The sequence below is a fragment of the Paroedura picta genome, chromosome 14 (assembly GCF_049243985.1).
Source record: "Paroedura picta isolate Pp20150507F chromosome 14, Ppicta_v3.0, whole genome shotgun sequence".
NCBI classification, from domain to species: domain Eukaryota; kingdom Metazoa; phylum Chordata; class Lepidosauria; order Squamata; family Gekkonidae; genus Paroedura; species Paroedura picta.
The window spans coordinates 30,651,816-30,678,556 of record NC_135382.1 but is presented as its reverse complement, the minus strand read 5'-3'; the positions used below and the strand labels follow the sequence as shown (position 1 = coordinate 30,678,556).

General features: G+C 48.4%; 1 protein-coding gene across 1 annotated transcript in view; it reads left to right on the top strand.

The window, feature by feature from the left end:
* The window catches only part of CARMIL2 (capping protein regulator and myosin 1 linker 2), a 58,834-nt gene that overhangs the window by 9,996 nt on the left and 22,097 nt on the right, over window positions 1–26,741 (top strand). The window contains exons 7-31 of the mRNA XM_077310748.1: window positions 968–1,038; window positions 1,902–1,975; window positions 2,760–2,835; window positions 2,921–3,009; window positions 3,356–3,450; window positions 4,308–4,394; window positions 4,809–4,918; window positions 5,941–6,018; window positions 7,505–7,581; window positions 8,460–8,564; window positions 9,617–9,686; window positions 11,202–11,283; window positions 11,598–11,694; window positions 11,799–11,856; window positions 13,581–13,756; window positions 14,511–14,579; window positions 14,655–14,748; window positions 15,422–15,517; window positions 15,991–16,119; window positions 16,624–16,737; window positions 17,493–17,638; window positions 19,259–19,346; window positions 19,940–20,059; window positions 22,584–22,650; window positions 24,790–25,061. Coding sequence (XP_077166863.1) covers window positions 968–1,038; window positions 1,902–1,975; window positions 2,760–2,835; window positions 2,921–3,009; window positions 3,356–3,450; window positions 4,308–4,394; window positions 4,809–4,918; window positions 5,941–6,018; window positions 7,505–7,581; window positions 8,460–8,564; window positions 9,617–9,686; window positions 11,202–11,283; window positions 11,598–11,694; window positions 11,799–11,856; window positions 13,581–13,756; window positions 14,511–14,579; window positions 14,655–14,748; window positions 15,422–15,517; window positions 15,991–16,119; window positions 16,624–16,737; window positions 17,493–17,638; window positions 19,259–19,346; window positions 19,940–20,059; window positions 22,584–22,650; window positions 24,790–25,061 — 2,540 coding nt within the window. The remainder of the gene's footprint in view (window positions 1–967; window positions 1,039–1,901; window positions 1,976–2,759; window positions 2,836–2,920; window positions 3,010–3,355; window positions 3,451–4,307; window positions 4,395–4,808; window positions 4,919–5,940; window positions 6,019–7,504; window positions 7,582–8,459; window positions 8,565–9,616; window positions 9,687–11,201; window positions 11,284–11,597; window positions 11,695–11,798; window positions 11,857–13,580; window positions 13,757–14,510; window positions 14,580–14,654; window positions 14,749–15,421; window positions 15,518–15,990; window positions 16,120–16,623; window positions 16,738–17,492; window positions 17,639–19,258; window positions 19,347–19,939; window positions 20,060–22,583; window positions 22,651–24,789; window positions 25,062–26,741) is intronic.

The window sequence follows — 26,741 nt, the reverse complement described above, 5'->3', positions numbered from 1 at the left end:
TGCAATGCTGACTATTTGCCTTTTGTGTGTGTGTGTGTGTCCATCCCCTCTGCTCTGCTGGACCGGATAAACATACTTACTTTAACATGAACAGAAGGTTAGGATTCTACCACTGTGGTCTACAGAAGCACATTTCTCAGGTGTACGTTTTGGATAACCTTAACTAAAAAAAAAATTGGCAGCACTTTTAACACGCCGGCGGTACCCTCCCAAGCAGAGTAACACTCTCCGAAGTCTTGGTAGCTTTATCTTGGTTAGCCTCACATGCCCAGAACTGGCATCTGCATGCCGCAAGGTGGAACAGCTGCCCAGGGCTTCTGGGCACTCGTGCTGACACCTGTGCATCTGCTGATACAGTCCCACACTTCCCCTGCCTGCTTCCAAAGGCTTTCTCACCCACACTCCCAGCTGCCGGATATGGGCATGTAAGTGGCACACACAGCAGGGGTGTTCTTGGTGGCCATGACAATGATACTGCCCCGCACCGACAGGGAAAGAGCCTGCAGTCAGTGTGGGCAGCTGTGACTGCAGACAGAGAGAGAGAGAGAGCTTGTGAACGGGTGGGAGAAGGACATACTGACATGGGGAGGCACGTAGGCGAGAGGTGGAGGGGCTGGTAGTGAGTATAAGAGACCCCCGGCCACATTCTGCCCAGAGTTCCCCCAGAAAACTAGATTGGCCTTGCTCACACAACATAGATCTTTGTGATTCCCATTTCACAACAGAAGAATGGAGGCCAAGCAAACAAATAAGCAATCTGGGGCAGTGCAGGATCTGAATACAGAGCTTCCAGCTTTATCGACTACATTGGCCATAACCGAGCAGCATTCTGTGATTTTTTTTTCTCTTGGGAATCTTAATTGTTTGATTTCTCCCCCCTCCACCCCATGTAAATCTAACACGGGGCAGATCTCTCCCTTGCTTCCTATTGTGTCAAAAATCTGCTAGCGTCTTTTTGTGCTTGCAGGTGGGTTCTCCGAGATGTACGCTGTGCTGTGTGACTACAGCGGCATTCCTGCACGAGAGGAGATCCAGTGGGTAAGGCACAACACAAAGGAAGGGATTAGTCATTCTTCCTGAAGCTGCAGGCATAAAAATAACCCAGGAGCAGTCCGTGTGTCCCCACCTTTTTGGTTAGACATGTAATTTGAATGAAAGCGGGTTATGGGCCCCCTGAATCTTCTAACATTGCCAGTTTGCAGGACATAAGCTTGCCCATGGATCAGAGCTGTGCACCTGACTTTAGCAGGTGCGTCCTTTGGCAGGATCCAGGGGCCTTGCTTAAAGAAGACAGCTAACTGCAGGGGGGTTATTTTGTTTTTGAGAGGGTGGCGTAGGAGAGCAGCCCCATTCTAAACTGCAGAGCAGACTTCTACCTCTAAATTCTCCCCTTGCAGAAAGAGACACGGTTCCTCCTCCCCCTTCCCTGCGGCATACCTGGAAATCCTGCTTGTTATAGCAGGTGGGGAAGAGAAAAAAATTGCATGTGACAGAACCAGGGAACTAACAGCGAGGAAGGCGTGGCTACTTCCTCTCTTGCTGTGTCAGGGAATTTTAAAATGTTTCTCCGGTTGAGATCTGTCAGTCTAATTGTGTCTACATTGGGTTTTTTTACGTATATAAAAAAGGGCACAACGAGACCTTTGAAGACTCAAAATCTGGGTCAGTATACTCATGTGCAGCTGAGGGGTAGATGCAGATACTTCTCCCCCTCCGTTGCTGTTTCTGTGACAGGAGGTTCTGACGGAGCACTCTTGTGGGGGACACAAAGGGTCAGATTGGTCTGAGCTTTGGTGACCTTCAGTGTAGATTTTCCGGCATTAGGAATTGTCAGGGAAAATAACAGAGGGGAAAACCCCCCTTCCTTCCTCCTGGTCATGTGCTAATTCTGTCTTTCACAGGATGTGGATAATATCTACCACAATCAGGGATGCAGAGAGTTCAACCTCCTGGATTTCGGTTACCTGGACAGCCAGTGAGTGTGGACAAGAGTTGAGCCTGTGTAGAGTGTGTGTGTGTGGGGAGGGGGGGAGATGTGTGTGGGGAGGGGGGCAGGTAGAATCCTCTTGGCAACAGACACAACACACCATGTGAAAGGAACATGCCCCAACTACTTCTTGCTTTAAAACAGCTGGGTTCTGTGTCTTACCACACAGAGCAAGTGTGGTGTAGTGGTTGAGCATGTCAGGTTGGTATCTGGAAGATGCAGATTCGAATCCCCACTCCTTCTGTGGAAGCTTCCTGGGTGACTTTGGGACAGTTACACTCTCAGCCTAGCCCACCCCACAGGGTTGGTGTGAGGATAAAATGGAGGAGAGGAGAATTATGGAAGTTGCTTTGGGTCCCCATTGGACTCAAAGCAGCTTACGACATTGTTCTCTTTGCCTCTGTTTTATCTGCACAACAACCCTGCCAAGTAGGTTAGGCTGAGAGAGTATTGGTCAAAGGTCACCTTGTTAGCTTTTGTGGCAGAGAAGAGCCTGGGTCTCTCAGATCCTATAAACGCCCAACAAATCCCACAAGATCGGCAGCCAAATACCTCCCCTACCTCTTGAGCAGACCAACCTAGGTCTGGGGTGCATAGATGTAAATGGCCAGCCTGCAGAGGGGCCACGTTGATCTGGATCAGAGGCTGTTAAAAACATAAATCAACTATTTATCGGCTGTCCTCCCTCCACCCTTTGCTCTGTCTCATCCTAGTTGTTGCTTGCTCTCCATGTACTGGCACTTAAGTGCATTCATGCTCTGTCCTGGTACAGGGACGTTGCTCTCAGCGTGGCTGCCCTGTCCTTTAATCGGTGGTTCACAAAGCTGTACTGCAAAGACGTCAAGCTGGTGAGTGCCCCCGAAGGGTGGGGTGGAGGGCTGAGAAGCTATTGTGGGTGAGAGCCTGACGAACTTCTCTCTTCTTCTGCCCTAGAATGTAGAGATTCTGGACCAAATCCTCTTTGTGCTCAGCAATTCTGTGACTTTAGAAGAGCTGGTGTTAGAAAACTGTGGCTTGAAGGTGTAAGAGCAAAGGGGCTTGATTTTTTTTTTTATTTACTTATTTTTATGTATTTGCTTTGTAGTCTGCTTTTCTCACAGAGAAAACCACACAATAAAGATGGGAGTGATATACATGGCAAACTGCGAAGAAACTTTAATCACAACATTAGAGAACAGTGAAATAAAACCTGTGTAATACATCCTTTAAGTATCACAAAGAGAGGGAACCATTTGAATTTTCAGATTTAGAGCTACTGTCCTATTCCTTTTATTAAAAGGAACGATTCCATCTTCTTAGAAGAGTGTGGGTTTCTGTTTGTTTGTTTGTTTGGATGGTTGCATTTATAAGCAGTCTTTTCCTTTACAGTGAGTTTGCTCACCGGATGGCACAGGTGCTGGGCAGTCACCCGGACTTTGTCTTGAACACGATTAATCTTTCCGGAAACCTGATCGAGGACCGAGGTACAATCTTCCCCATCTTGCCCCTTGGGTAGCTCCATTTCCTGGCTGAATTCTGTTGCTGAAACTTTTCTTGCACTCTTGGGAAGTAAAAAGAGGGGGCCTCGGATTAGACTGAGTTCTTCAACTTTACTCTCCCACATGGGAATAGTTTGCAAAAGGGTTTCCTATCTAGATTCCCCCACTCCTTGCAATAACTTTACAAAGCAGACAGTCAGTTTGCTCATTTCTCAGATGGGAAACTAAGGCGACTGTAAGCCGCTTTGAACCTCCTTTGGGTAGAGAAAAGCGGCATATAAGAATCAACTCTTCTTCTTCTTCTTCTTCAGTGATATCAGGGCTCTCGCAGCCTCACCCACCTCACAGGGTGTCTGTTGTGGGGAGAGGAAAGGGAAGGTGATTGTAACCCGCTTTGAGCCTCCTTTGGGTAGAGAAAAGCGGCATATAAGAATCAACTCTTCTTCTTCTTCAGAAATATCAGGGCTCTCTCAGCCTCACTTCCCTCACAGGGTGTCTGTTTTGGGGAGAGGAAAGGAAAAGTGACTGTAAGCCGCTTTGAGCTTCCTTTGGGTAGAGAAAAGCGGCATATCAGAACCAACTCTTCTTCTTCTTCAGAAATATCAGGGCTCTCTCAGCCTCACTTTTCTCACAGGGTGTCTGCTGTGGGAAGAGAAAGGGAAGGCGACTGTAAGCCGCTTTGAGCCTCCTTCGGGTAGAGAAAAGTGGCATATAAGAACTAACTCTTCTTCTTCTTCCACCTGAGGGTACACTGAGGCTGGCCCTGGGTGTGACGTTGAATGACAGGGCTGGCTTCTGCTCACCTGGTTCAGGGTTCCCCACTTGTTCTGTTCTCTCTTCAGGCATCGTCGCTTTGAGCCAGAACTTTGAGCGACTCTGCAGGGGCCTCCGAAACCTGTGCTTCGCTAGAACCAATTTGACTTCAAAAGGTGTGGAGTTGATTTGGGCCACGTATAAATATTCCCCAGGCGTAAATATTCTGTATAAATATTCCCCAGCAAGAAATCTATAACATGATACACACACAGGGGGGAAAGTTGAGAGAACATGTCGCTGAACGGCCTTTCATGAGCATCCTAAACCTGTCTCCTTGTAGGGAAGGCTCCGCATGTACTAGTTGCTGGTATTTAGCAGATCCTGTAAGTTATATTGGAGCATTTTATCCGGCTGTGTCTGTTTGGTTAGAATGCTGCCTGCCTCCTTGCTTTGCCTTTCCTAGCTGCTATCTGAGCCACGCAGGAGGGCCAGCCTGCCAGGAGATGCAGGCTTGATGCTTTTGCAAGAACTTGGTGCTCGCACCCCTTCTATCCTATCTCAATACTGCAATTTTCCTCTCCTGCCAGGAATGGCTGTCCTTTGCCAGTCACTGCTCTCCAATGGACTATTCAGAACCTCCCTGTGCCATCTGGACCTCTCTGGAAACCCGGGGAGCTTGGCCACTGATGATGCCTGTGTGAGTACAAGGAAACATCTGGGAGCTGTTCAGGAACTATGTCCACCACAGATGGGGTGTGCAATCACTGCTTTTTCGGGCATGATTGTATTTCAAGATCCGAGGTGTCATTTCCCTTGGCTTCTGCTCTTCTGTAGCAGAATGCTCAGCAGCAAGTCTGTTGTGGCACTTGGCACAGACTGTTTTCTGAGCTTTCTGTCTGCTTCTCCTCTCAGCCCTGGCCCTCTGTGGCTGCCTCACCCAAAATTCTTGCAGGGATTTGCCATCACTTTCTTCGACCGTGACGATGGCCTCTCATTTGGTGCAGGTGTCTGACCACTTAAAATGCTAACATTTCCAGTGTCTGAAACTGGGCTCAAGGAGGCATTTTTACCTCTTCAGGAAGGACCAAGACACTATAGGCATTATTGAGTCCCAGTTGGTTAACCTTAGTTGGTTGGAGACAGACCCTTAAGAGTACCAGTAGGCTATCTCAGAGGCTGTTTAATAGTATAGCCCAAATATATAAGGTATCACAGTGTACCTTATGCCAAGGCCAGAACTACGCACTATGAGGCCCATTGTGAAATGCCTGTTTGCTTGGTTATACTTTTAAGGAGGGAGGGCTGAGCAGAGAAGAATTAGCATGAAGGCACCCAACTGACTGCCAGGGTCTTTCCCGGGGCACCTCTTTGAATTAAAGGTGTTATTTGAACTCAGGACCTTCGGCATGCAAAACACCTGCTCAGTAATGACCTCTATTCTGCCTGAGTTTGAACATTTGATACTCCAAGTCCCAAAACCAAAAAGCACATTTAGAAAGTATTTATTATAATGTTTTATTTATTGTATGGCGTAGAGTGTATCCAGGAGGTTGCCTGGCAACTAGGCAAGAGACGTTCGGAGGTGGCCTTCCATTGTCTGTCTCTGCATCGTGACCCCTGGAGTTTCTTGGAGGGACTCCATTCAAATCCGCTGAGGTCTCCCACTCAAATATTGGACCACAAGTTAACAAGCTGAAGTAACACTTTTTTCTCCTCTAGGGCCTGTATTTTTTCCTGAGCCAGCCAAACGCCTTGGCTCACCTTGACTTATCTGGGACAGACTGTGCTTTCGATGTGGTGAGTGCCTGGTAGTGTCGTGTTAAATTTTGCCCTTTTCCTATTCAACTAAAGGTCTTACATTACGGGGAGGGGTGGCTATCACAATTACAGAGAGTGTTATGACAAATACTAGGGGCCAAGCCCTTTGCTATCAGGAATACAATGGGCGCTAGATTGAGGGGGGGGGGAGAGAACTCTGAAGACAACTACCCCCTTCCCCCAGATCCTGGGTCCATTCTGCACACAATGGTTTGTGTGCTTTCAGTGCACTTTGCAAGCAGATTTTCATGTTCTGCATGTGAAAATCCAGCTGCAAAAGCACATTGGAAGTGCATTATCCTACACGTGTGGAATCAGCCCTAGAAAGGCTGCAGGCAGCTGTTAGGGAACTCACCAGCAGGGGCAGCTCTCAAGCGGCAGGGATTTGCAGCCTCCGAGCCTCAGAGGGAAGTGGAAGGAAGAGGGGGTGGTCAGGGGTGGGGGACGGAAGGTGATTGGCTGGCTGCTGGACAGACAGGCAAGCCGGTTGGAGGAGGAGGTACTCAGGGGTGGGGCAGCTGCCCTGAGTGGCACTTAAGCCATGAGACACACTCCTCCTTCAAGCCCTTACAGAAATATATTATCTGGAACAGATGTGATGCTACCTTGCAGTGAGTTAGAGCGTTGGATCATCTAAATCCGGTCTGTCTGTCTGGACTGGGAGCATCCCTCCAAGATCTTGTATGTTGGCCTTGCCCTTCCCAGTCCTGGCTTCTGGAGGTTCTTTTAATTGGCATCTGGGACTTCTGGATTCAAAGCCTATAGTATGCTACTCGATTATGGTCCATCTCACAGTCTAGCAAGAGATACAACTGTCTTCATACAGCCAGAGATCACGAAACATCTCAGTGATACCAAGGGAAACAAATAAGTTTACCAAACTCCAAGTAGTAGTAATAGTAGTAGTACTTGGAGTTCCCCTGGAATTACAGCTGATCTCCAGAGATCAGTTCCCCTGGAGGAAATGGCAGCTTTGGCGTGCGGACTCTATGGTAATCTATAGAGTCTAGAAGAAGTGGAAGTCCTAGAGTGATGTCCCATCTTCACTGAGCTCTCTCCCAAAACTTGTCCTTCTCAGGCTGCAGTTGTCCTTCTCCAGCTGCAGTTGGCATCCCTAGCAAAGAAGTAGGCAAGATAGCCAGTTGGCCTCCCCTCAGCACCCAGTACCCCCACAGCGGTCGGTGATTGGCTGCCTTGTATGCCATAGTAAGAAGAAGATTTCTAGCAGGCACCTGGAAGGAAGAGAGAGGAAATGCTGTCTGTGACATGGGTTCACCACTTCCCTACAAAGTGCAACAGACCTTATAAGCATCGCTGGTCAGAGAATGGTCCTTGATGAGCTGACCGATAGATTCTCCCAGCAGCACCACCTCTCTGCTTGGAACAAATTGTTGCTTTGACAGAATAGGGGGTTTATCCTGTTTTCTAAAGTTCTCAAAAGCAGGGCTTTGTTTTCTCTTCCCAGCTCTTCAGCGCTTTGGCTGGTGGATGCTGCAAGAGCCTTGTCCATCTGAACCTCTCCAAGAATGTGTTCTCTCACAAGTAAGATTGCAAAGTGCTGTCCCTGTTCTTTGCCGATTTGCTGTGATCCTGTGTCACGTGACGGAGGGCCTGGTGGATGGAAACAACACCAAACATTTCAGCTTCTTTTTATTTAGTTCACTCCTGCCCACACATGCGATTTTCGTCAGCTTTCGTGGTTTTTGGAGCAAAGTGGGAACATGCCTGCTACAGGCACAGGAATTATAAAATGCTGGACTGGTTTTTCGGTTAACTCCCTCAGCTGCCAATATCTGCATTGAATTGATAACATTCAACAACCCAATTGATTATATTTGATTTTACATTTGAAGGTAGCATAAGCAACCTGCCATAAACAACTACAAAAATAACAACAGTAAAGTTCCACCGAGAAAACAATCATGCACGTCCAATTTAGTCATAAATCCAATCTAAAGTAAAACACAGAAACTTCATAAATTGTACATTTAATACAGATATTGGCTGCTGAGGAAGTTAACTGAAAAAACAATTCAACCGGTGTGGTTTTCAGACGTTCTTTTGGATAAACAGTGAACATTTACCACAGCTTGTTTGGGAACATCAGTTCAGTGTTTTGTTGGTTTGATTATCCTACCACTGAGTGGTCATGTTTGTTTGATTACCTGGAGGCTGGCAGCCCTAAAGCTAAGAGTAGACAGAGCAAACCCACAGAACACTTTAACTTCAGCTCTGGGGCCCGGTGCCATCATGAATCCCCTAAGGGCCTTTGTCCCATTGAGTAGAGTCTTGGGTTTCCAAATCAAGGTTTGACCTGAGAGGTGCTCCTGTTGGTGCTGGCGCTGGCAGAGATGGCCTCACAAGAAACGGCCTGGAAGCAAGCGAGAATCTCACCTGAACAACCTGCCTTTCCTTTACAGAAAGAACAGAGAAGTTCCTCTTGCAGTCAGCAAGTTCTTCAGGAAGGCTTCTGCCCTCCAAAGTGTTTCATTGGCTGGGACCAAGCTACCCCCAGAGGCTTTGAGGTAGGAAGGGGACAAGTGACCTGGAACTGGCTCCCGAAGATGAGAAAGAGAAGCCAACGTGGGCCAGCCACACACACTTGTGAATCCCATAGGATCGGATTCCTGTTGAAAAAAGCCATGTGTGCGTAAGAAGAAGAAGAGTTGGTTCTTATATGCCGCTTTTCGCTACCCAAAGGAGTCGCAAAGCACCTTACAATCCCCTTCTCCTTCCTCTCCCCACAACAGACACCCTGTGAGGGAGGGGAGGCTGAGAGAGCCCTGATATTACTGAAGAAGAAGAAGAGTTGGTTCTTCTATGCCACTTTTCTCTACCTGAAGGAGTCTCAAAGCGGCTTCCCTTTCCTCTCCTCACAACAGATACCCTGTGAGGTGGGTGAGGCTGAGAGAGCCTTGATATCACTGCTGTGTCAGAACAGCTTTATCAGCGCTGTGGCGAACCCAAGGCCACCCAGCTGGCTGCATGTGGGGGAGCAGGGAATCAAACCCGGCTCGTCAGATTAGAAGTCTGCATTCCTAACCACCACACCAATTCCCTCCACCTTCCCCTCTTGGTGCCCCCAGAGCAGTGTTCCAGGGGGCACTGGGGGCTGCTTTGGGAAGAGGGAGATGGGGAAAATTGTGCTCCCCTATACAGAACGGAGATGGGATCCTGCCTATTGTTTCCACAGCTGCAGTTTCCTGTTTGCAAATGGCTCGGCTATTTCCAAGGCTTGCTGAGGATGAGTAAACTCATGAATGGAACCTCACTCATCACAGATTAGTATGCACAAATTCAGGGGTGCCGAGGAAAAAGGAACCTAAGCTAAGCTTCTAGACAGCCATAAGCAGCAGGTCTCTACTCCCTCTAAGCTTAGTAGGGAGGGTAGAGGGATAGATTGCAGTAAGGACCCAAGGAGTTGGGCTGTCAGGGAGGAAAGGAAACAGAGGTGGTAGGAGACCAGTAATGAGGTTGGAAAAGCAGGTCCCCGTCCCCATCCCCATCCCCCAGACACACATGCAAGATGCTCTGCTTAAGGCCATTGCATTCCTCTTTCTTCGGTTTCGCTTTCCAGAGCCTTGATGCAGGGTTTGGCACGGAATTCGCAGTTAAGCGGCCTGCAGCTGGACCTCAGTAGTTGTGAGGTGAGAAATAATTCTTCCAAAAGTTCATGCCATGTGTCGGTGGGGCAGATTTGAAGGACAGAAGATGTGGTTTTCAAGGTACTACGAGGGTGGACATTAAGTGTTCAGGATGTGTTGGGTTTTTTTTAAGGTTAGCCTAGTTGGGAAGAAAGGGATTGGATCCAGGGTGGTGGAGTCTTTCCACAGAGGTCTTCGTGTGCTAGTTACTGTCCTCTAGCCTTCTGGTTGTCCCCTCCCCAACCCCAATTTAAGGGTGTCCACTTGACATCTACCAGGGGGCATTCATTTTCATTCTGCAAGGCCTGGAAGATGGAGTTATTCCGCCAGTGGAAACGCACCATTATAATCTGATGGGGGGCCTCTTATATGACCCCCCTCCTCTCCCCCACCCCTTCTAAACATGGCTGTATTAAATTCAGTAATGATTTGAATGAGGTTTTTAATGATTTTAATGTTTATGTATTGATTAATTGGTTTTATTATTGCAGAACTTAAAGGTCGGTAATAATAAAACCAATTAACCACTACATGTATGTTTTATGTCTACAAATATGTATAAACACTGCCCTGAGGTTACTGGCTTGAGAGGGGCAGTATATGGATGGATGGATGGATGGATGGATGGATGGATGGATGGATGGATGGATGGATGGATGAATGAACCCAACAGCTGAAACTGGTTGTATATGGAAGAGAAGAGAGCACTAACCTTAGAGGTTGGTGTTGTGTTTGTGAGGTCTTTTAATGAGGTTTGAGCATCAAACATTTTGGGCAGAATTAAAGGGGGTTTACTGTATTATGGTTGTTTTTGGTTTAGAACTGTAAGCCACTTTGCTCCAAAAAGGAAAAGAGAGAGGGGTATAAATATATATTAGTAATATTAGACCCCAGACTTGAACATTGGGGTCATTAGATGCTCCCTACACAGGTGAACTCATGGAGTTCTTATACTGTAATCAGACCATTGGTCCATCAATGTTGATTTGGGCTGCTCTGATTGGCCAGCATCTCAGGAAGGAATTGTTCACATCAGCTACAGCCAGATCCTTAATTGGAGATGCTGGGGACCGAACCTGGGACCTTCTTGTTGCCAAGGAGATGCTCTAGCACTGAGCTGCAGCCCGTCCACCTGAAAGGAGTCTGCACAAAGGAATCCAGCCAGCACATGTCCTGCTTAAGCTTGTAATGATAAGACTGGCTGGAAAAGACAACTGTGCTTGGAAAACTAGAAGGTCTTAGGAAAAGAGGAAGGCTCAACATGAGATCGACTGAATCCATATCAGTCCGCAAGACGTGAGCAAGGTTGTTAAAGAAGGGACATTCTGAAGGTCATTAATTCATAGGGCTGCCATAAATCGGAAGCGACATGACAGCTCGTATCCCATACACAGTGTGTGTGCGCGTTTATCAATTTTAAACCCTGAATTATTAAATGTACTATACGGACATAACTCTCAGCTTTACAATGTGCCAGATTGGTCTGAATTTCCCTTGTCTCTTGTGTGAATCGGACAGCTGAGATCGGCCGGTGCCCAGGTGATCGAGGACCTGGTTTTGGATGCCAGCTCAATTGGTGACTTGAATCTGTCTGACAATGGTAGGTCTGCCGGCTCTTCTGCCTTGACAGTTCTCACTGGCTTTGTCCTTGAATTGGAAAGCGAGGCCGTGCTCCCTGCAGTGGAGAACCTGCTATCTGGGGCACTGGCTAGCTGTTCTTGGGATTAACAGTGAACTAAGACTTCCATCTACAGATATTTTTCTGTTTCTGGGATGTTAAAAAGAGCATGATGCACACCTGCCGCTCTCCGTCTTCCCAGAGGGACAAGCTAAGCAGGCTCATGGCCGGCACGAAGAGGACTATACACTCTGGTTGCTCCTTGTGGATGCTTACTCTGACCACTCTTCCTGCAGGCTTCGATTCTGACATGGTGACGCTGGTGTTGGCGATCAGTCGAAGCAGATCCATTAAACACATTGCCCTAGGAAAGAACTTTAATATCCGGTCCAGGTAAGGCAGCAGGTATCCGGTCCAGGTGGCCATGAATTCAGTCTTGGTGCATCCCGTCTAGTAGAATCCAGATTCACTGTAGCCGTTCTGTTTCTTCCCCTTAGGGAAGCCCTGGATGATATTTTGCACCGGATTGTTCAGCTCACCCAGGATGAAGACTGTGTAAGTGTGGGACCGAAGCAAACTTAAAACTATTTCTGCAGACTATTCATTTCCCTCTGTAAGCAGATACCACGATTCTTCCCTCTTTGTTGCTTCAGGTCTGGGTGGCCCAAACAGTGGCTTTCCAGATGTGCATGGATTACAATTACAAGCATGCTGGCAGGGGCTCGTGGGAACTGTAGTCCATAGACATCTGGAGACCCACAGTTGGCCACTCCTACTTTAGAAGAAGAAGAAGAGTTGGTTCTTATATGCCGCTTTTCTCTACTCGAAGGAGGGTCAAAGTGGCTTACAGTCGCCTTCCCTTCCTCTCCCCCCAACAGACCCCCTGTGGGATGGGTGAGGCTGTGAGAACCCGGATATCACTGCTCGGTCAGAACAGTTTTATCAGTGCTGTGACTAGCCCAAGGTCACCCAGCTGGATGCATGTGGGGGAGGAGCAGGGAATCAAACCCGGCTGGCCAGGTTAGAAGTCCGCACTCCTAACCACTACACCAAACTGGCTTTAGATCTATCAGTATAAGTGACTCCGGAACCTAAAATGGTTCTTATTGGAACTGGAGGAAATGAAGCACTCAGTTTCACTTTGTAATCAAAGTCATTGTTCATTGTGTGTGTGTGTGTATGTGTGTGTGTGTGTGTGTGTGTGTATATATATATATATATATGTTTAAATATCATAATTTTGTAATAGCATTGCAAAAATTAATGAGACATTTTTAAAAAAATGGAAATTGGCATTGCTTGCCAATTGAAAAGCCGTATTTACTCCCCGCACACTCTCCAAACAAAAATTAATAAATAGCACTTGATTCATGAATGTTATGAGAACATTAATCAATTAAGCTGGAAGTGCAGGAAAGGAGAAAGATTTTAAAAGATCGTGGTGCTGAGAATCCCCTATAGTGCTTTTCCTGTCAACACTAGGCAGCCTGATGCAGCCATTACGGTTTATATTAAAAACAATTATCACAAATGGAGTCTGGAAAACATGAGAGGATACTTGGGTTTTGAGTTTAGTGTTTAGATTTGTTTTTAAAGCTCTCGGTGTAAGCTGTATTGGAGACTTACATCGGCCCAAACACGGAATTCACAATCACTAATTTTTACTTTTGACCATGGAAAAAAATTCAAAGGCCTGGTCATTTGGGGAGGAGCTTAGTAGCAGAGCCTCTGCTTGGCACGCTGAAGGTCCCTGGTTCGATCCCTGGCATCTCCACCTAAAAGGATCAGGAAATAGGTGGTTCGAATTCCCTCTGCCTGAGACCCTGGGAAGCAGCTGCCAGTCTGAGTAGGCAATATTGAACTCGCTGGACTGATGGTCTGATTTAGTGTGGAGGCAGCTTGTTGCGTTCGGTGATAGAGCGTCTCCTTTGCAGGCGGAAGGATTCCAGGGACTTTCAGGTAAAAGTCTCATGGGGTGGGGGATATACAATGACCTGCACCTGAGACTCTGGCCAGACTGAGTAGACAATGCAGGTTTTGATGGACTAGAGCAGGGGTAGTCAACCTGTGGTTCTCCAGATGTCCATGGACTACAATCCCCATGAGCCCCTGCCAGCAAACGCTGGCAGGGGCTCATGGGAATTGTAGTCCATGGACATCTGGAGGGCCACAGGTTGACTACCCCTGAACTCGAGGTCTGACTCAGTATTGCCTGTGTCACAGACTGGGCACACTTCACCCTGCACCTTTTACAGGCAACTGTTCATGCTTTATTCCAGTCTGTCAAATCGCTGTCAGTGGCAGAATCCCGCCTGAAGCTGGGAACGAGCATTCTCCTGGATAGCTTGGGGAGCAGCAGCAGCAACCTTGTGACGCTGGACATCAGTGGCAACGCCATGGGAGACTTTGGCGCCAAGATACTGGCCAAAGCCTTGTCAATGAACAGAACACTCAGGTGCGTTCGTCCTGTTCCTCCCCCGCGGGTGTGTGGGAGGAGACGAGAAAGTTGCCCGCTGTAGGTGTAAGTGGCTCCATTTGCAGAAAGAAGTCTGATGGATCCGGGTTTTGGTTGCTTTGGAATGTTCCGGGCATTCTTTTTGGATGAGAGAAAAGTAGAAACATAGGGTAGTGTTGTAGTATTTTACACTGGTTACAGCTACGCAGGTAGAGTGGAAGCACAGAAAAGAGGTCCTCCAGGGCAGTAGGCCCTTGACTTCACATCAGATCATGAATGTGAACAAGAGGGAGAAGGGCATCCACGAATTTCAGCCCCCTCACAGCCAAAGACCGACGAAAGCTTATCTCCCATGGTCATACTTAATTGGTCTTAAAGGTGCCACCGGACTCAAAATTTGTACTGTTGTTTCAGACCAATACAGCTACTCACCTGAATCTGTTTCTCTCTCTCTGAGTCCCCGAGTCTGGTCTTTTCTTTTATATCGACACCCATCAGCCTCATCCCTGCAGCTAGATGGGGAGTTCATTGCTTCCTGCCTTGATGGCAACATGGCCAGAGCCATCTCCTTAGGCCTACTAAGGGGACATTTACACCCATTAAGAATCATTGCCAATCTTTTTAATGATAGGATAGGCTGATTGGCAGCAATCGGAATGCAAGCTTGTAACTTCATATGCAAAAAGTGTTTCTTGTCTTTCATAAAGACACGGCATGCTTCAAGAAAGCACTTCTCTTCCCTTTTGGCCTTCAGGACTCTAATTTGGGACAGGAACGGCACAACGGTGTGCGGATTCTTCGATGTGGCTCGTGCTTTGGAGAGGTGGGTGTTCCGTCTTTTCCTCAGAAGCCCACAGTCACCCAGGGCGGTCTAATGACACCTATGTCTGTTCTTCAGGAATTTCACCCTGAAGGTCATGCCTTTGCCAGTGACTGATGTGGCCCAGGCTTATCGAAGCCATCCAGAGAAAACTGAAGAGGTTGTGCACAAGGTAAAAGGTAGAAATTTGAACCCAGATTGCACAAAAAACCTAGAAGAGGCCTGCCCTGACCTTGACCCTTACCCTTACCCTTTTACCCAGTTTGGTGTAGGGGTTAGGAGTGTGGCCTTCTAATCTGGCATGCTGGGTTTGATTTTGCACTCCCCCACATGCAGCCCACTGGGGTGACCTTGGGCTCGCCATCCGAGCAGTGATATCAGGGCTCTCTCAGCCTCACCCACCTCACAGGGTGTCTGTTGTGAGTCAAGGGAAGGGAAGGTGATTGGAAGCCGCTTGGAGACTCCTTTGGGTAGAGAAAAGCAGCATATAAGAGCCAACTCTTCTTCTTCTTCTCTTGGCCAATCACTTACTATGGGAATCCAACAATAGGGTATATAGGCCAAGGCCTAGTCCTGATGCTGCCTCCTAGCTTCGGTATTCAGAAGTTTACTGCCTCTGAAGGTTCTGAGCACCTAGGAACTGAGCATGTGCAAAGTGCCTCCAAGCATGGTAGGGTCATAGAGCTGGAAGGTCCCATACAAGCCATCTAGTCCAACCCCCTGGTCAATGCAGGATGAGTTGCAATCTGCTCAGCATTACTCAATTCTAAATGCATGGGGTTTTTTTTGTTTTTGTTTTTTTGGGGTGCCAGTGCTGTGACTCATGCCTCTTTTGCATTCTGCAGATACAGTCTTATCTCACCAGAAATCAAATGCAAGAAACCTTCTCCAAGGAGAAACTGTCATTGCAGTCGGGCTGCATAGCCAGCTCTTCTGAACAGGTGGGAACTCTGGGGGCCCTGTCTGACTGTCTCTGATTTCTAATGGGGGGGGGACCTCTGGGGAGGACTAAAAAAGAGTGCTTTGTGTAAAGGATGTAGGAGCTGGACCGGATGAGTACCCCATTGAGGGCAGGCTATTTTCTCATGCTTGTCATAGATTCTTTGCTCCAAAAGTTCTTTTGCCTCTTACATCCGGGGCCAGTACAGGCCCAAGTTTTCCTCATACGTCTTGGTCTCCAAACCCCTCATCATCTTTGTTGCCCTCCTCTGGACACGCTGAAGTTTGTGTATATTATCAGCTTTGGGCTGATCCTGCGTTGAGCAGGGGGTTGGACTAGATGGCCTGTATGGCCCCTTCCAACTCTATGATTCTATAATTCTATGATTGTCCAAAGCATCTCACTAAGCCAGGATTGGTATGCTGAGAAAACCCCACCTTTTGCTCACCTCCCGCTTCTTGCTCTGTATTCTAGATTGTGATGCAGGCATGCCAGTCTGTGCAGCAGAGCATTGAGATGCTCAGCTCTGTCCAGGACGTGGAGGTTAAAGCCGACATCCTCCGGGCAAAAGAAGCCATCGTGGATGCACATCTCGCCATCAGTGTGAGTTTCCGCCCCTTGAGTATCCCATGAATGTTAGTTCTGACAGGTCTTCCCATTCTACATTTCTCCTGTTTTGGACCTCAGGCATCAGAGTGAAGATTCTGGGGGGCTTTTTCAGTTGTGCCACTTTGCCCTTGGCACCTACCTTAATGTCCTTAAGGAGCCAAGAAATAATGCCAGCCTACTGGTCAGACCTAGGAATCTCATGGAATTACAGCCCATCTCCAGACTACAGAGAACGCCATGTACTCCATGATTAGCCCTGAAGGTACCACAAGATTCTGTGGTTCTCAGTCTGTGGGCCACAGCTGTGGCCTGAAATGCCAGGAGAGAGGACGAGACAGCCCCGCCCTTCCCAGGCTCCACCCCCAGCATCTCCAGGGATTCCCCAGGCCACTGGCCCTAGATCTGGAGCATCTTTCAATTGTCCCATTTTTGCTTTGTTTAAGCCTGGCGTGTAAAATAAAAACACCACCTTTTAGATCTCTGCCTTTCCTACAACAGGTTTTGCCCTTTTTGTATGAGGCAGGAAGTGCCACACCCCAGAACGGAAAGCTTCAGCTCAAGCTGGAAAACTTCACAGAGGAAGTTTCTTGCACAAGCAGCAGGGAAATCCAGGTAGGCCTAACCCACTGGTGACAAAGCTCCACCGTTATGTACTCCATAAGCATAATGCTTGGTGTTTGGCATGGAAATCGCCATTGTGAGAAACCTCCTACCTTCTTTTTTGTAAAGAATGTTTCTAGTCCTTAGTGATCCAGGGATAAACCTGAGACTGCACACTGCTTTCCTGCATAGGTGGATAGTGTTCTATAGCCATTGTTTGCACCTGGATCTTTCTGTTCCATACAGGAAATGATCGCTATAAAATGATTGCTATAGCACAGGGGCCTGCAACCTTCTAAGCCTGCATGCGCGTTTGGAGTTCTGATGCAGCGAGGTGGGTGCAGCCACCAAAAAAACGTCACAAAATGACTGCTGCAACTTACCTTCAGTCACTCAGGGAAGATCCCATCTGGGCCAGCCCACTATCTAAAAACATTAGGTAGGCACCAGGAAAAATGTCTATGGTAAGGGTGATGCCCATGGATACACAATGGGAGCCCTTCCTGCTGAGCTGAGCTGGGCCTTCCGTGTGACTCTCATCTTTCACATGACTCCCCAAAGTTGAATTAATTCTTCAACCATCATATTTACCAAAACTTGGGTTTTTAAAGAAATGCACTCTGAGAAGCAGATGACCCGTCGTCTGAATGCTTTACGCTGTGCTTTACTGGGTTACACGTCCTGTTGTGATCAAGCACAGCAATAAAGGAAGCTGTAAAACTCCCTTCTCTTGCCGTGACCCGACTCTCTTTGTGCTTCCTTGGCAGGCCCTGGTGCAAGCCATGCTGGACACCGTGCAGAGCTTGTGCCCAAAACTCCTGCAGAAAAGCAGCTTTCGGGACCACCTGATCCGCAGCGTGCCTGAGCAAGTCTTCCTGGACCAGTTGCACATACAAGTGGACAGTAAACAAATGTAGGTGAAGCCTTGACATGGTCCTTCACAGCCAAGCAAAGCCCAGGCAGGGACAGCCTGCTCACTCCCCAGCATTTGACTTTGGAAAAGGAGAAAGGCTTTCCCCGCAGGCCGTGGTTCTCCTTGATTTTCATCTTGCGCGGCTTACAGTTTCCCAACAGGGAGTTGCATAGGGAAGAGGTGGTTTCCCTAGAACTGTCCTTTATGTTCCTATGTGCGAACGCCATTTGCCCTCTGGGGGCTTGGAATGCATGTTTCATACCCCTCCTGAATTGATAGATGGGCCAGCAGAACTGTCTCTATGGCAGTGAAGGTCTCTTAACTCCTCTGCTCTGGGGATAAATCTTTATGGCAGCCCTGTATGCTCCTGGGGCATATCTACACAGCAGGCTTAAAGAGGTTTAACAGGCGTTTGTTTAGTCTGGGGAGATCTGGGACGTGTGGTTGTGCGAGAGAGAATTTTCAGCCCCTTGCCAAGTAAACATCCCCACATTTCTTTGGGAGAACCATTAAAGTAGGATAGGGCCCATAGATATTTGTAGAGTAGCAGCCCGGAACCCCCTGATCCCAAAGCCTTCAAATGCACTGCTCCGGAAACTTCAACTGGAGGAGGAGGAGGAGAAGGAGGAGAAGGAGGAGAAGAAGGAGAAGAAGGAGAAGAAGAAGAGTTGGTTCTTATATGCCGCTTTTCTCTGGCGGAAGGAGTCTCAAAGTGGCTTACAATCGCCTTCCCTTTCCTCTCCCCACAACAGACACCCTGTGAGGTGGGTGAGGCTGAGAGAGCCCTGATATTATTCCTCAGTCAGAACAGCTTTATCAGGACTGTGACTAGCCCAAGGTCACCCAGCTGGCTGCATGTGGGGGAATCAAACCCGGTTTGCCAGATTATGTCGACACTCCTAGCCACTATAGCAAACTGGCTCTCTTTAAAATTTGGGCCATTGTATCTTTGGTAACGCCTCTCCCACTATGTCCTCCAAAGAACATTATGATCTATTGAGCAAAACCTGGCCCCAAGAAAATTAAAGTGGCCTCAACCAGGGCCAGGGCCTCTTCAGCTGAAGCCCTGGCCTGGGGGAAGACTCTGCCCAGCAGGATCAGAGCTTTGCAGCACCTTAAACCGTTCCTCAGGGACTACGATTGGGACCTGAAATAACATCAGAATCCGCCAAGCTCCCTATCAGAATCCACCAAACTAAACTCCAAGTGAAGGGTTGCATTGTATGACCGCCCCGCCCCTGATGAGACAGAGGGCTTCGCACAATTTGGTTTTCAGACTTTCTGCTTTTAATATTTTAAAACCTAATGTAATGTAAATTCCTATTTTTGTACTGCGATTTATATACCTGTAAATTTATTTTACGGTTGTAACCGGCCCTGAACCCTCGGAGGGAAGGGTAGAAAATAAATAAATAATTATAATTATAAATAAATATAAGGGGGTGGCAGGTGACAGTGGATGAGCAATAGGGTTGGGAGTGTCCTGCATAATGCAGGGGGTTGGACTAGATGACCCATGAGGTCCCTTCCAACTCTATGATTCTATGATTCTATGAAAACATGGCAGGGACCACAGCCTTGCTGTATCCCGTGGTAACTGCCAACTCCATAATTCGACAGGGGGATCAAGTGGTCGGTCGCTGAGGCCGTGTCCCGAGGGATCATCAAAAAGACTTTGGAGGAGCTGACAAGTATTCAGGACAAACTGGTAAGTTCCAGGCACCAAGATACAAGTATGGGACCAAGGGCATCAGTAGCACACACGGGGTTTGATCCACCACAGTTCCCAGAACAGCCACAGGGTTTTCAGTCAGGGTTTTGTGAAACCTTGGGGTTTCTTCTTAGCCCTGGAAGGGTTTCCTGAATGGGTGGGAGTTAATTCATTTTGTATCTATTTTTTTTAATTTGTTAAACATTTATTGGGTGATATAATGAGCCTCTTGTGGCGCAGGGTGGTAAGGCAGCCGACATGCAGTCTGAAGCTCTGCCCATGAGGCTGGGAGTTTGATCCCAGCAGCCAGTTCAAGGTTGGCTTAGCCTTCCATCCATCCGAGGTTGGTAAATTGAGGACCCAGCTTGCTGGGGGGTAAACGGTAATGACTGAGGAAGGCACTGGCAAACCACCCCGTATTGAGTCTGGGATGAAGCTATAGTCATTTCTTAGCCCATCACAGGAAAGAATAGGAGGCAGAATTCCCTTGACTCGTTAAGCAGGAGCCAGCGTTGTGCATGCCAAGTGCTCCAATGAGTTTTGTTCAAAATAATATGTTGTATTTTTTTAAACTTCCTTAACTGTTTCAGGGAAAGGACCTCCTGAAACTTGATGAGGAATTGCAGACGAGCGACACAGAACAGCCCTCTTTCCTGGAAAGGCATGGAAGCCTACAGATGTCTGCTGAGGAGGACTTCCCAAGCAAGGAGGTATGAAGCTTTCGGCCCTCTGTATGTTGACATGATGGCCTATTCTTTCTGTGGGTTATGCACGGCGGTGGGTGGCCCAGGACATCTGAACAGGTCTTGTCAGTGGAAGAGCCTGTGCTTTGCCCGTTGATGGACCCAGGTTCAGTCCCCGGCATCTCCAGTTGAGGAGACCAGATAGTAGGTGGTGTGGAAGACCCCAGCCTAAGACCCTGGAGAGTCACTGCCAAGCTGAGTAGGCGATACTGACCTTGATATACCAAGAATCTGATTCAGTATAAGGCAGCTTCATGTGAAATGTAAAACATGGAATCCCTTCTTCCTGCCTTGACATTCTTGTGTCGCCAAGAAATGCATTCTTGCTTTACTTATTCTCCATTCTGCACAGCAGTTGTAGGGGAGTAACCCGCTTTTAGTTAACTGGCCATTTAAGCAACCTTTGTAGGCTAGTGACCAGGGGTAGTCAACCTGTGGTCCTCCAGATGTCCATGGACTACAATTCCCATGAGCCCCTGCCAGCGAATGCTGTCAGGGGCTCATGGGAATTGTAGTCCATGGACATCTGGAGGACCACAGGTTGACTACCCCTGGTTCCAATTGTTTAATGTATCCAATAAGGAAAGTGATAGAATATATACCTTCAACTACTGGCTCCGGTGTTTTGTTTTGTTTTTAACTATTTGATTGTGCTCTGCCTTAGTGCTGGGGACAGTAATATCTGGGTACCATTGTCTGAAAGAGCAACATTAGAGCTCTTTCCTAATTTGCATGTGACAAACATAGAGACATAGATCTGGAAGGGACTCCAAGGGTCATCCAGTCCAACCCCCTGAACCATGCACGAAATTCACAGCTACCTCCTCCCCATGCCCCCAGAGACCTCCCGCTCTATGCCCAGAGGAAGGCAAAAAATCTCCACAGTCCCTGGGCCAATCTGGCCAGGCGGGAAATTCCTTTCTGACCCCAAAGTGGCAATCAGCATTACCCCGGGCACGTTGACATGTACCGGGGAACTTCTACAGCTATCTTGGGCCAGCAGTCACTTTGTATCCGTAAACCTGACTGCCTTCTCCGTCTCTGGAGATTTACTGTTACCGTCCTGGTGCTGGTTTCACTAAGCAGCTTCTAATGAATCTGCGGCTGACAGGCTCCCAAACAAATCTCCATCCCTGCTTTTTAGAGGCTGTCAAGAACACATCTGTGCCTCCGACTGCAAATGGCTTGATAATTGTTCCCTCTTCCCAGGGAGCTGCTAGGCTGTCCTTTGAGGAGGGAAGAGTGACCAAGAATTGTCAACACACATAAACTCCCATTTGCAGGACACTGGATCAGAAGTGAAGACAATTGAACTAGTATAAATACAATATTGGATTAAACTAGTGTAAAACAATATCTGTTTAGGAGATATCTGTACCAAAGTCCTGTTTGCAGGGTAAACGTCCTCTAAAAGTTCTTATGCAGCAGTGTACATTCACACTTTGCAGGAACCCAGAGCAGAAAGGCTACAGAGTTTTAGTTTAATGGCAAATGGAAGCCTTGTACTAGCCCCTCCCCCCATTAATATGATCTGTTTCCCTGTTGCTCTGCCTCCACCTTTAGCTCGTTTTTAAGGGACCTGTGGCTGCAGTAGCCCTGACTAGGATCACCCAGGCGCCAAGGAACACCAGAGGCATAATGCACAGGCAGGCCATGGCAAGCCACTCGCAAATGTCCCTTGCAATGAAAACCCCACAGGGCCACCGTAGGTCAGCTGTAATTTGACTGCACTTTCTATCATGGCTGCAAAATTTTCATAGAATCATAGAGTTGGAAGGGATCTCCAGGGTCATCTAGTCCAACCCTCTGCAGAATGCAGGAAATTTGCAACTACCTGCCCATTACGGTGACCCCAATTGCATGCCCACATGATGCCACCATCAAAAAACAAAAAAACAAAACAAAACAGAAACCCTGGCCAATTTGGTTTGCAGGAAATTGGCCTTCTGACCCCAGATTGGCAATTGGTATTTCCATGCAGAATGCAGGAAAGGACCACAAGAGCCAAGCATGGACACGATCCCTTCCTGCCCACCCACTCACAATCTGCCTCAGTTCACAGAATCAGCATTTCTATCAGATGGCTATCTAGCCTCTGCTTAAAACCTTCCAAAGGAGGAGGAGGTTGATTAATCAGTCTAAAGATCTTTCCGCAATTAATCAGGTGGCAGATTTTTTAATAAATAAAAAAAAATGTCTTGTGAATTCATGAGAAGCTGGAATCCTCTTAGAACTGGCATTCCTTCTCTTCGTTCATACCGGAGGGAATACCTCTTCCAATAAGTATTTCTGTTCATCTTTCCCATAGGGAGGAGTGCCTTTTCTGAGAGCAGGCCATCTAAAAACAAAGCCGGAATGTTTTCTTTCCCTTCAGGACTATTCTATTTGTAAGCAAATTTATGCAGATGTAATCCGGCAGAATCCACGTGGTTAACCCACTGAGAGGTCTTTGCGTGAAAAATCCTAAATTGTTCTTCTGCTTCCTCTGCAGCACAAAATGACAACAACGTGGAAACATGATGGCTACCTGAGCCCTCTTCTAACATCCAGCATCAATAGTAAGGCTCATGTATACCCTTGTGAGTTATATGAAGAATATAACTCACCAAAAGTCCCTAGTCTGGGAAGCATTCTTCACGTTACATGTTTTAGATTAATGCCTCCTTAAAAATTAGCATGACCATGACTGTTTTGTTGGAGAATGAATGCTCACGTCCTACAGGTACATTCGTCAGAATGCTGGGACTGGTTAGGGCTCCTTGCCAGGTTTGTGCTTGGTGGCAAACCAGGGTTTATTACCATGGAATGTGTGAAATGGCCCTGTGGAGTAACATGCTTTAATTCCTGGGTTTGTGATTCTGAAGGGCATCATCAACAACAACAACACCACTCGTAGGTGTTTGTTGGGGAGCTGATACCCATTTTCATCATTGCCACAGCCTAGGTATAGGCCAAGTGGACCCTGCAGCCCGGGGTGGGCTGGCCATTTAAATTACAAAGAAATTTCCTGGAAGGACCAAGAGCAAGGAAGAAGAAGAAGAAGAGTTGGTTCTTATATGCCGCTTTTCTCTACCCGAAGGAGGCTCAAAGTGGCTTACAGTCGCCTTCCCATTCCTCTCCCCACAACAGACACCCTGTGAAGGAGGTGAGGCTGGGAGAGCCCTGATATTACTGAAGAAGAAGAAGAGCTGGTTCTTATAGGCCACTTTTCTCTACCAAAAGGAGTCTCAAAAGTGCTTACAATTGCTTTCCCCAACAGACACCCTGTGGGGTGGGTGAGGCTGGGAGAGCCCTGATATCACTACTCAGTCAGAACAGTTTTATCAGTGCCATGGCAAGCCCAAGGTCACCCAGCTGGCTGCATGTGGGGGAGCGCAGAATCGAACCCGACATGCCAGATTAGAAGTCCGCACTCCTAACCACTACACCAAACAGAGCTTCAGGCTCAGAGCCTTTATCAGCAGTGCTAGCAGGTGTCAGCTCACCTGTTGTCCTTCCCCACACTGCAACCAGTTTTCAGGAGGAATCAATGGACACGCTAACTGATATCTGTTGTTTGCATCACTAAACTGAGTGACACCTGCAGTAGCCACTTGGTTCTGCTTGCTCCATGCCTGGTAAGAACCATCGGCTGTTCCCAGGTGAGCAGTTCTGTGGCTCAGTGGCCAACCATCTCCTTTGCACACAGATGATCTCAGGTTCATTCCCTAGCAGCATCTCTGGTCAAAGGGACCAGGTGGATGGTGAGGCCAAAGAGAGGCCGTGCCCAGAGTTGGCTATGCTAGCAAAACAGAATAACAATCCGGTGACACCATAAGGACTAGCATCCTTCATTCCAGTCTGGAGTTTCCACGGGGCTCATATCTGAGGAGGCGAGCTGCATTTTGCAGAAGGCTCCATCAGAAGAAAAAGTTGTCAGCTGTCAAGAGCCACTGGGCATGTGTTTTATTTCGCTGTGACAGAATGAACACAGCCGCCCCCTTTGCGGTGGATGTGATAGATCCACGGCCTGACTCAGGATACGAAAACTTCTTGCGTTCAAGCAGGTAGCTGGAGGCGGAGAGTCAGGACAGGTTTGAGTTTTAAGCCACTTGCCAAGGAGAGACTTGGGGGGACTTCTGGAATGTGGGAATCCTCTCACTGCTAGAAAAAGAAGAAGAACAGGCCTTTTAGGCATCAACAGGAGGGCAGGTTGTGTGGAGAGCCCCTCTGGGCTGGATCTGCAGCCTGCAATGAAATAGCTGAGGCTCTTTGCTTGCCATGCCTCCAAGCAGGCATTGCGCCCGTGGAGGAGGAAGAAGACACCCCGGCAGCGGCAGCAGTGTTTCAGCTAGATGAAGGTGGTGTCTGTCTGTCTGTCTGTCTGTCTGCAGACGAGGGGGAGGGGGAAGCGGAGTCCTGGGCAAGAGATCATCCCCGGCAGTCCCGAGGAGGGGACGCGCTCCTCCTCGGCTGCTCCTCCTCGTGCTTCCCTCATTGGCGCATCAAGCCCTGAGCACATTAGCAGCGGGAGCCCAGCCTGCCTGTCAGCGTAAAGTCGTCTCAAATCTGCCTGTGACGAGGAGACAGTGCCGCAAAGGGGGCAGCTGCCTGGCTGGCATCTCCAAGGGTTTCTCTCCCCCCCCACCACCCTCCTCCTCTCTCTCTCCCTCTTCCCCCCCCCCCGCCCGCCCCTCCCTGCTTCTTCTCCCTTCCAGGTCTATCGGAACTCGATTTGAAGGTTGAGGCGGAAGATAACAAGATCGGGACTCCCCGGGCTGGGCTGTCACTCAGCCGTGCCTCCTCCGCCAAGTCACGCCCTGCCTCCACAAAGGATGCTGAGGCTGGGAGCGGGCTGCTTCCTCGCGCAGAGCCTGCACCCGCACGATCCCTTATGGACCTGCCGACCGCAGGAGAGAAATTGGAGCATTACACCCGAGGCAGGCCCAGGCCCAACCGCAGAAACAGGCAGCCCCCGAGCAAGCCCAATGTAAGACGCCCCTGCCTTTCCCCCCTATGTGCTGCGGCGTTTTCGTTTTTTTGCAAATGCACGCGTCTGGGGGAGGGGGGTGTTGTGTGTGTGTGGGATGTGGGATGTGTGTGTGTGTGTGTATGTGTGTGTGCTGGACAAATGTCTTCCTGGCTGCCTCTTGCAGTCCTGGAAGATGAGATGAAGAGAGCGGCAGCTGTCTGCCCCTGTGCTTGTCAGCCGGCCGCCGGCCACTGCTGCGTCGAGGGCAAGGTTGTTTATATCAGAGGAGAGATGCAGTATTTGGGGTTTGCAAGCGGAGCTTTGCTGCTTCTGTTTATTTCCTGGGTGTTGCAGGGGAAAGGGGGGGGGGGAGAAATCCTGGCGGTGCCCAATCCAGGAAAACTGCAGTCTGTTGGGGAGGAGGAGATTCTGTGCGAACCCATCTGCATGCATACATTTGCTTTCTCGATTGGAATGTTTATGGAGATTCTGAGGATTTAGGGCGAAGATGGAACTTGGGCTGCTGTAGGAACCATCCACTGCCTCTTCTAGAAAAACGGATGGTCTATTTTTTAGAAAACCCACTGCTGGCTGCTTGTTTCTTCCGAGGACCTGCTGACACAATCTGGGTTAAGGCCCTGGCACATTTGGGGCCTTATTCCGATAGGTTTCCCCATTTAGAAGGAGAGGGAGGGAGGGCCAGCCCCTGGAGATACCCTTACGCCAGTCAATGGGTCCATTAATAGAATAATAGTTTTAACTCCTTGGCTGGATGTAAGGAGAAGTTAAAAAGAAGGGGAGGGGGAAACTTTGCAAAGCAACCCAGCTAGGTATCTGAGGAATAAAGGGAAATCTTTGATTATCTCAAGGGGGGTTTTGTCTGGCATATGTTCCTGCCACAAGTCATGAGCATACCCAGATTCTGCCTGCATCACTCTGATACATTGGCCAGTGTTAAGCAGGGAGTGGAATCTGGTCCCTCTGCAATGGCCATGTCTGTTCATATGGAATCTCTGTTTAAGCAGCAAGCATGGCCTTGAAAGGTCCATGGCCCGTAGGATTGCCAATCTCCAGGTGGGGCCTGGAGTTCTCCTGGAATGACCACTGCTTTCTGGACTACAGAGATCTGTTCCCCGAGAGGAAACAGCAGGTGGGGAGTCTCAGGCTCCTTCCCCCCCACACACACACAGACTCCGCCCTCCCCAGGGGCCGCCCCGAAATCTCCAGGAATTTCCAAAGCTGGAGTTGGCAGCCATGGCATCCCACCAGCATCCCTTTTCAAACAAGCCAGCCAACTCAGGTGATCTCTGGGTGGAGGCAACACAAAGTTACCTTGTCGTCAGCCTCTTAGAAATTATCTGAGATCTGAGTACGGTTCACACTATCCTAGAAATCCTCAGAGACTAGATTGAGGCCATTTCCACATTGGCCCATGTTCAATGCTGTTGGGAAGCAGGGGGGAGGAATCTTGCTTCCCCCACAGTGTTGTGGGACATTTGTACACCTCCTGAGGTTTCCCCAACTTGTCTTTATTCTTTCTCAAACCTGCTTTGCTGCAAAGTTTGGTGAAAGACCGTGGTAAAACCTGGGTTGCTTAGATTTTCCCACCCACATGGCAGCCATTTTTCCTGAAAAGGGCCTCAGGGAGGGTATTTCCTCCCTCTGCTATACAGAGATTTTTAATATATTTTTAGAAAT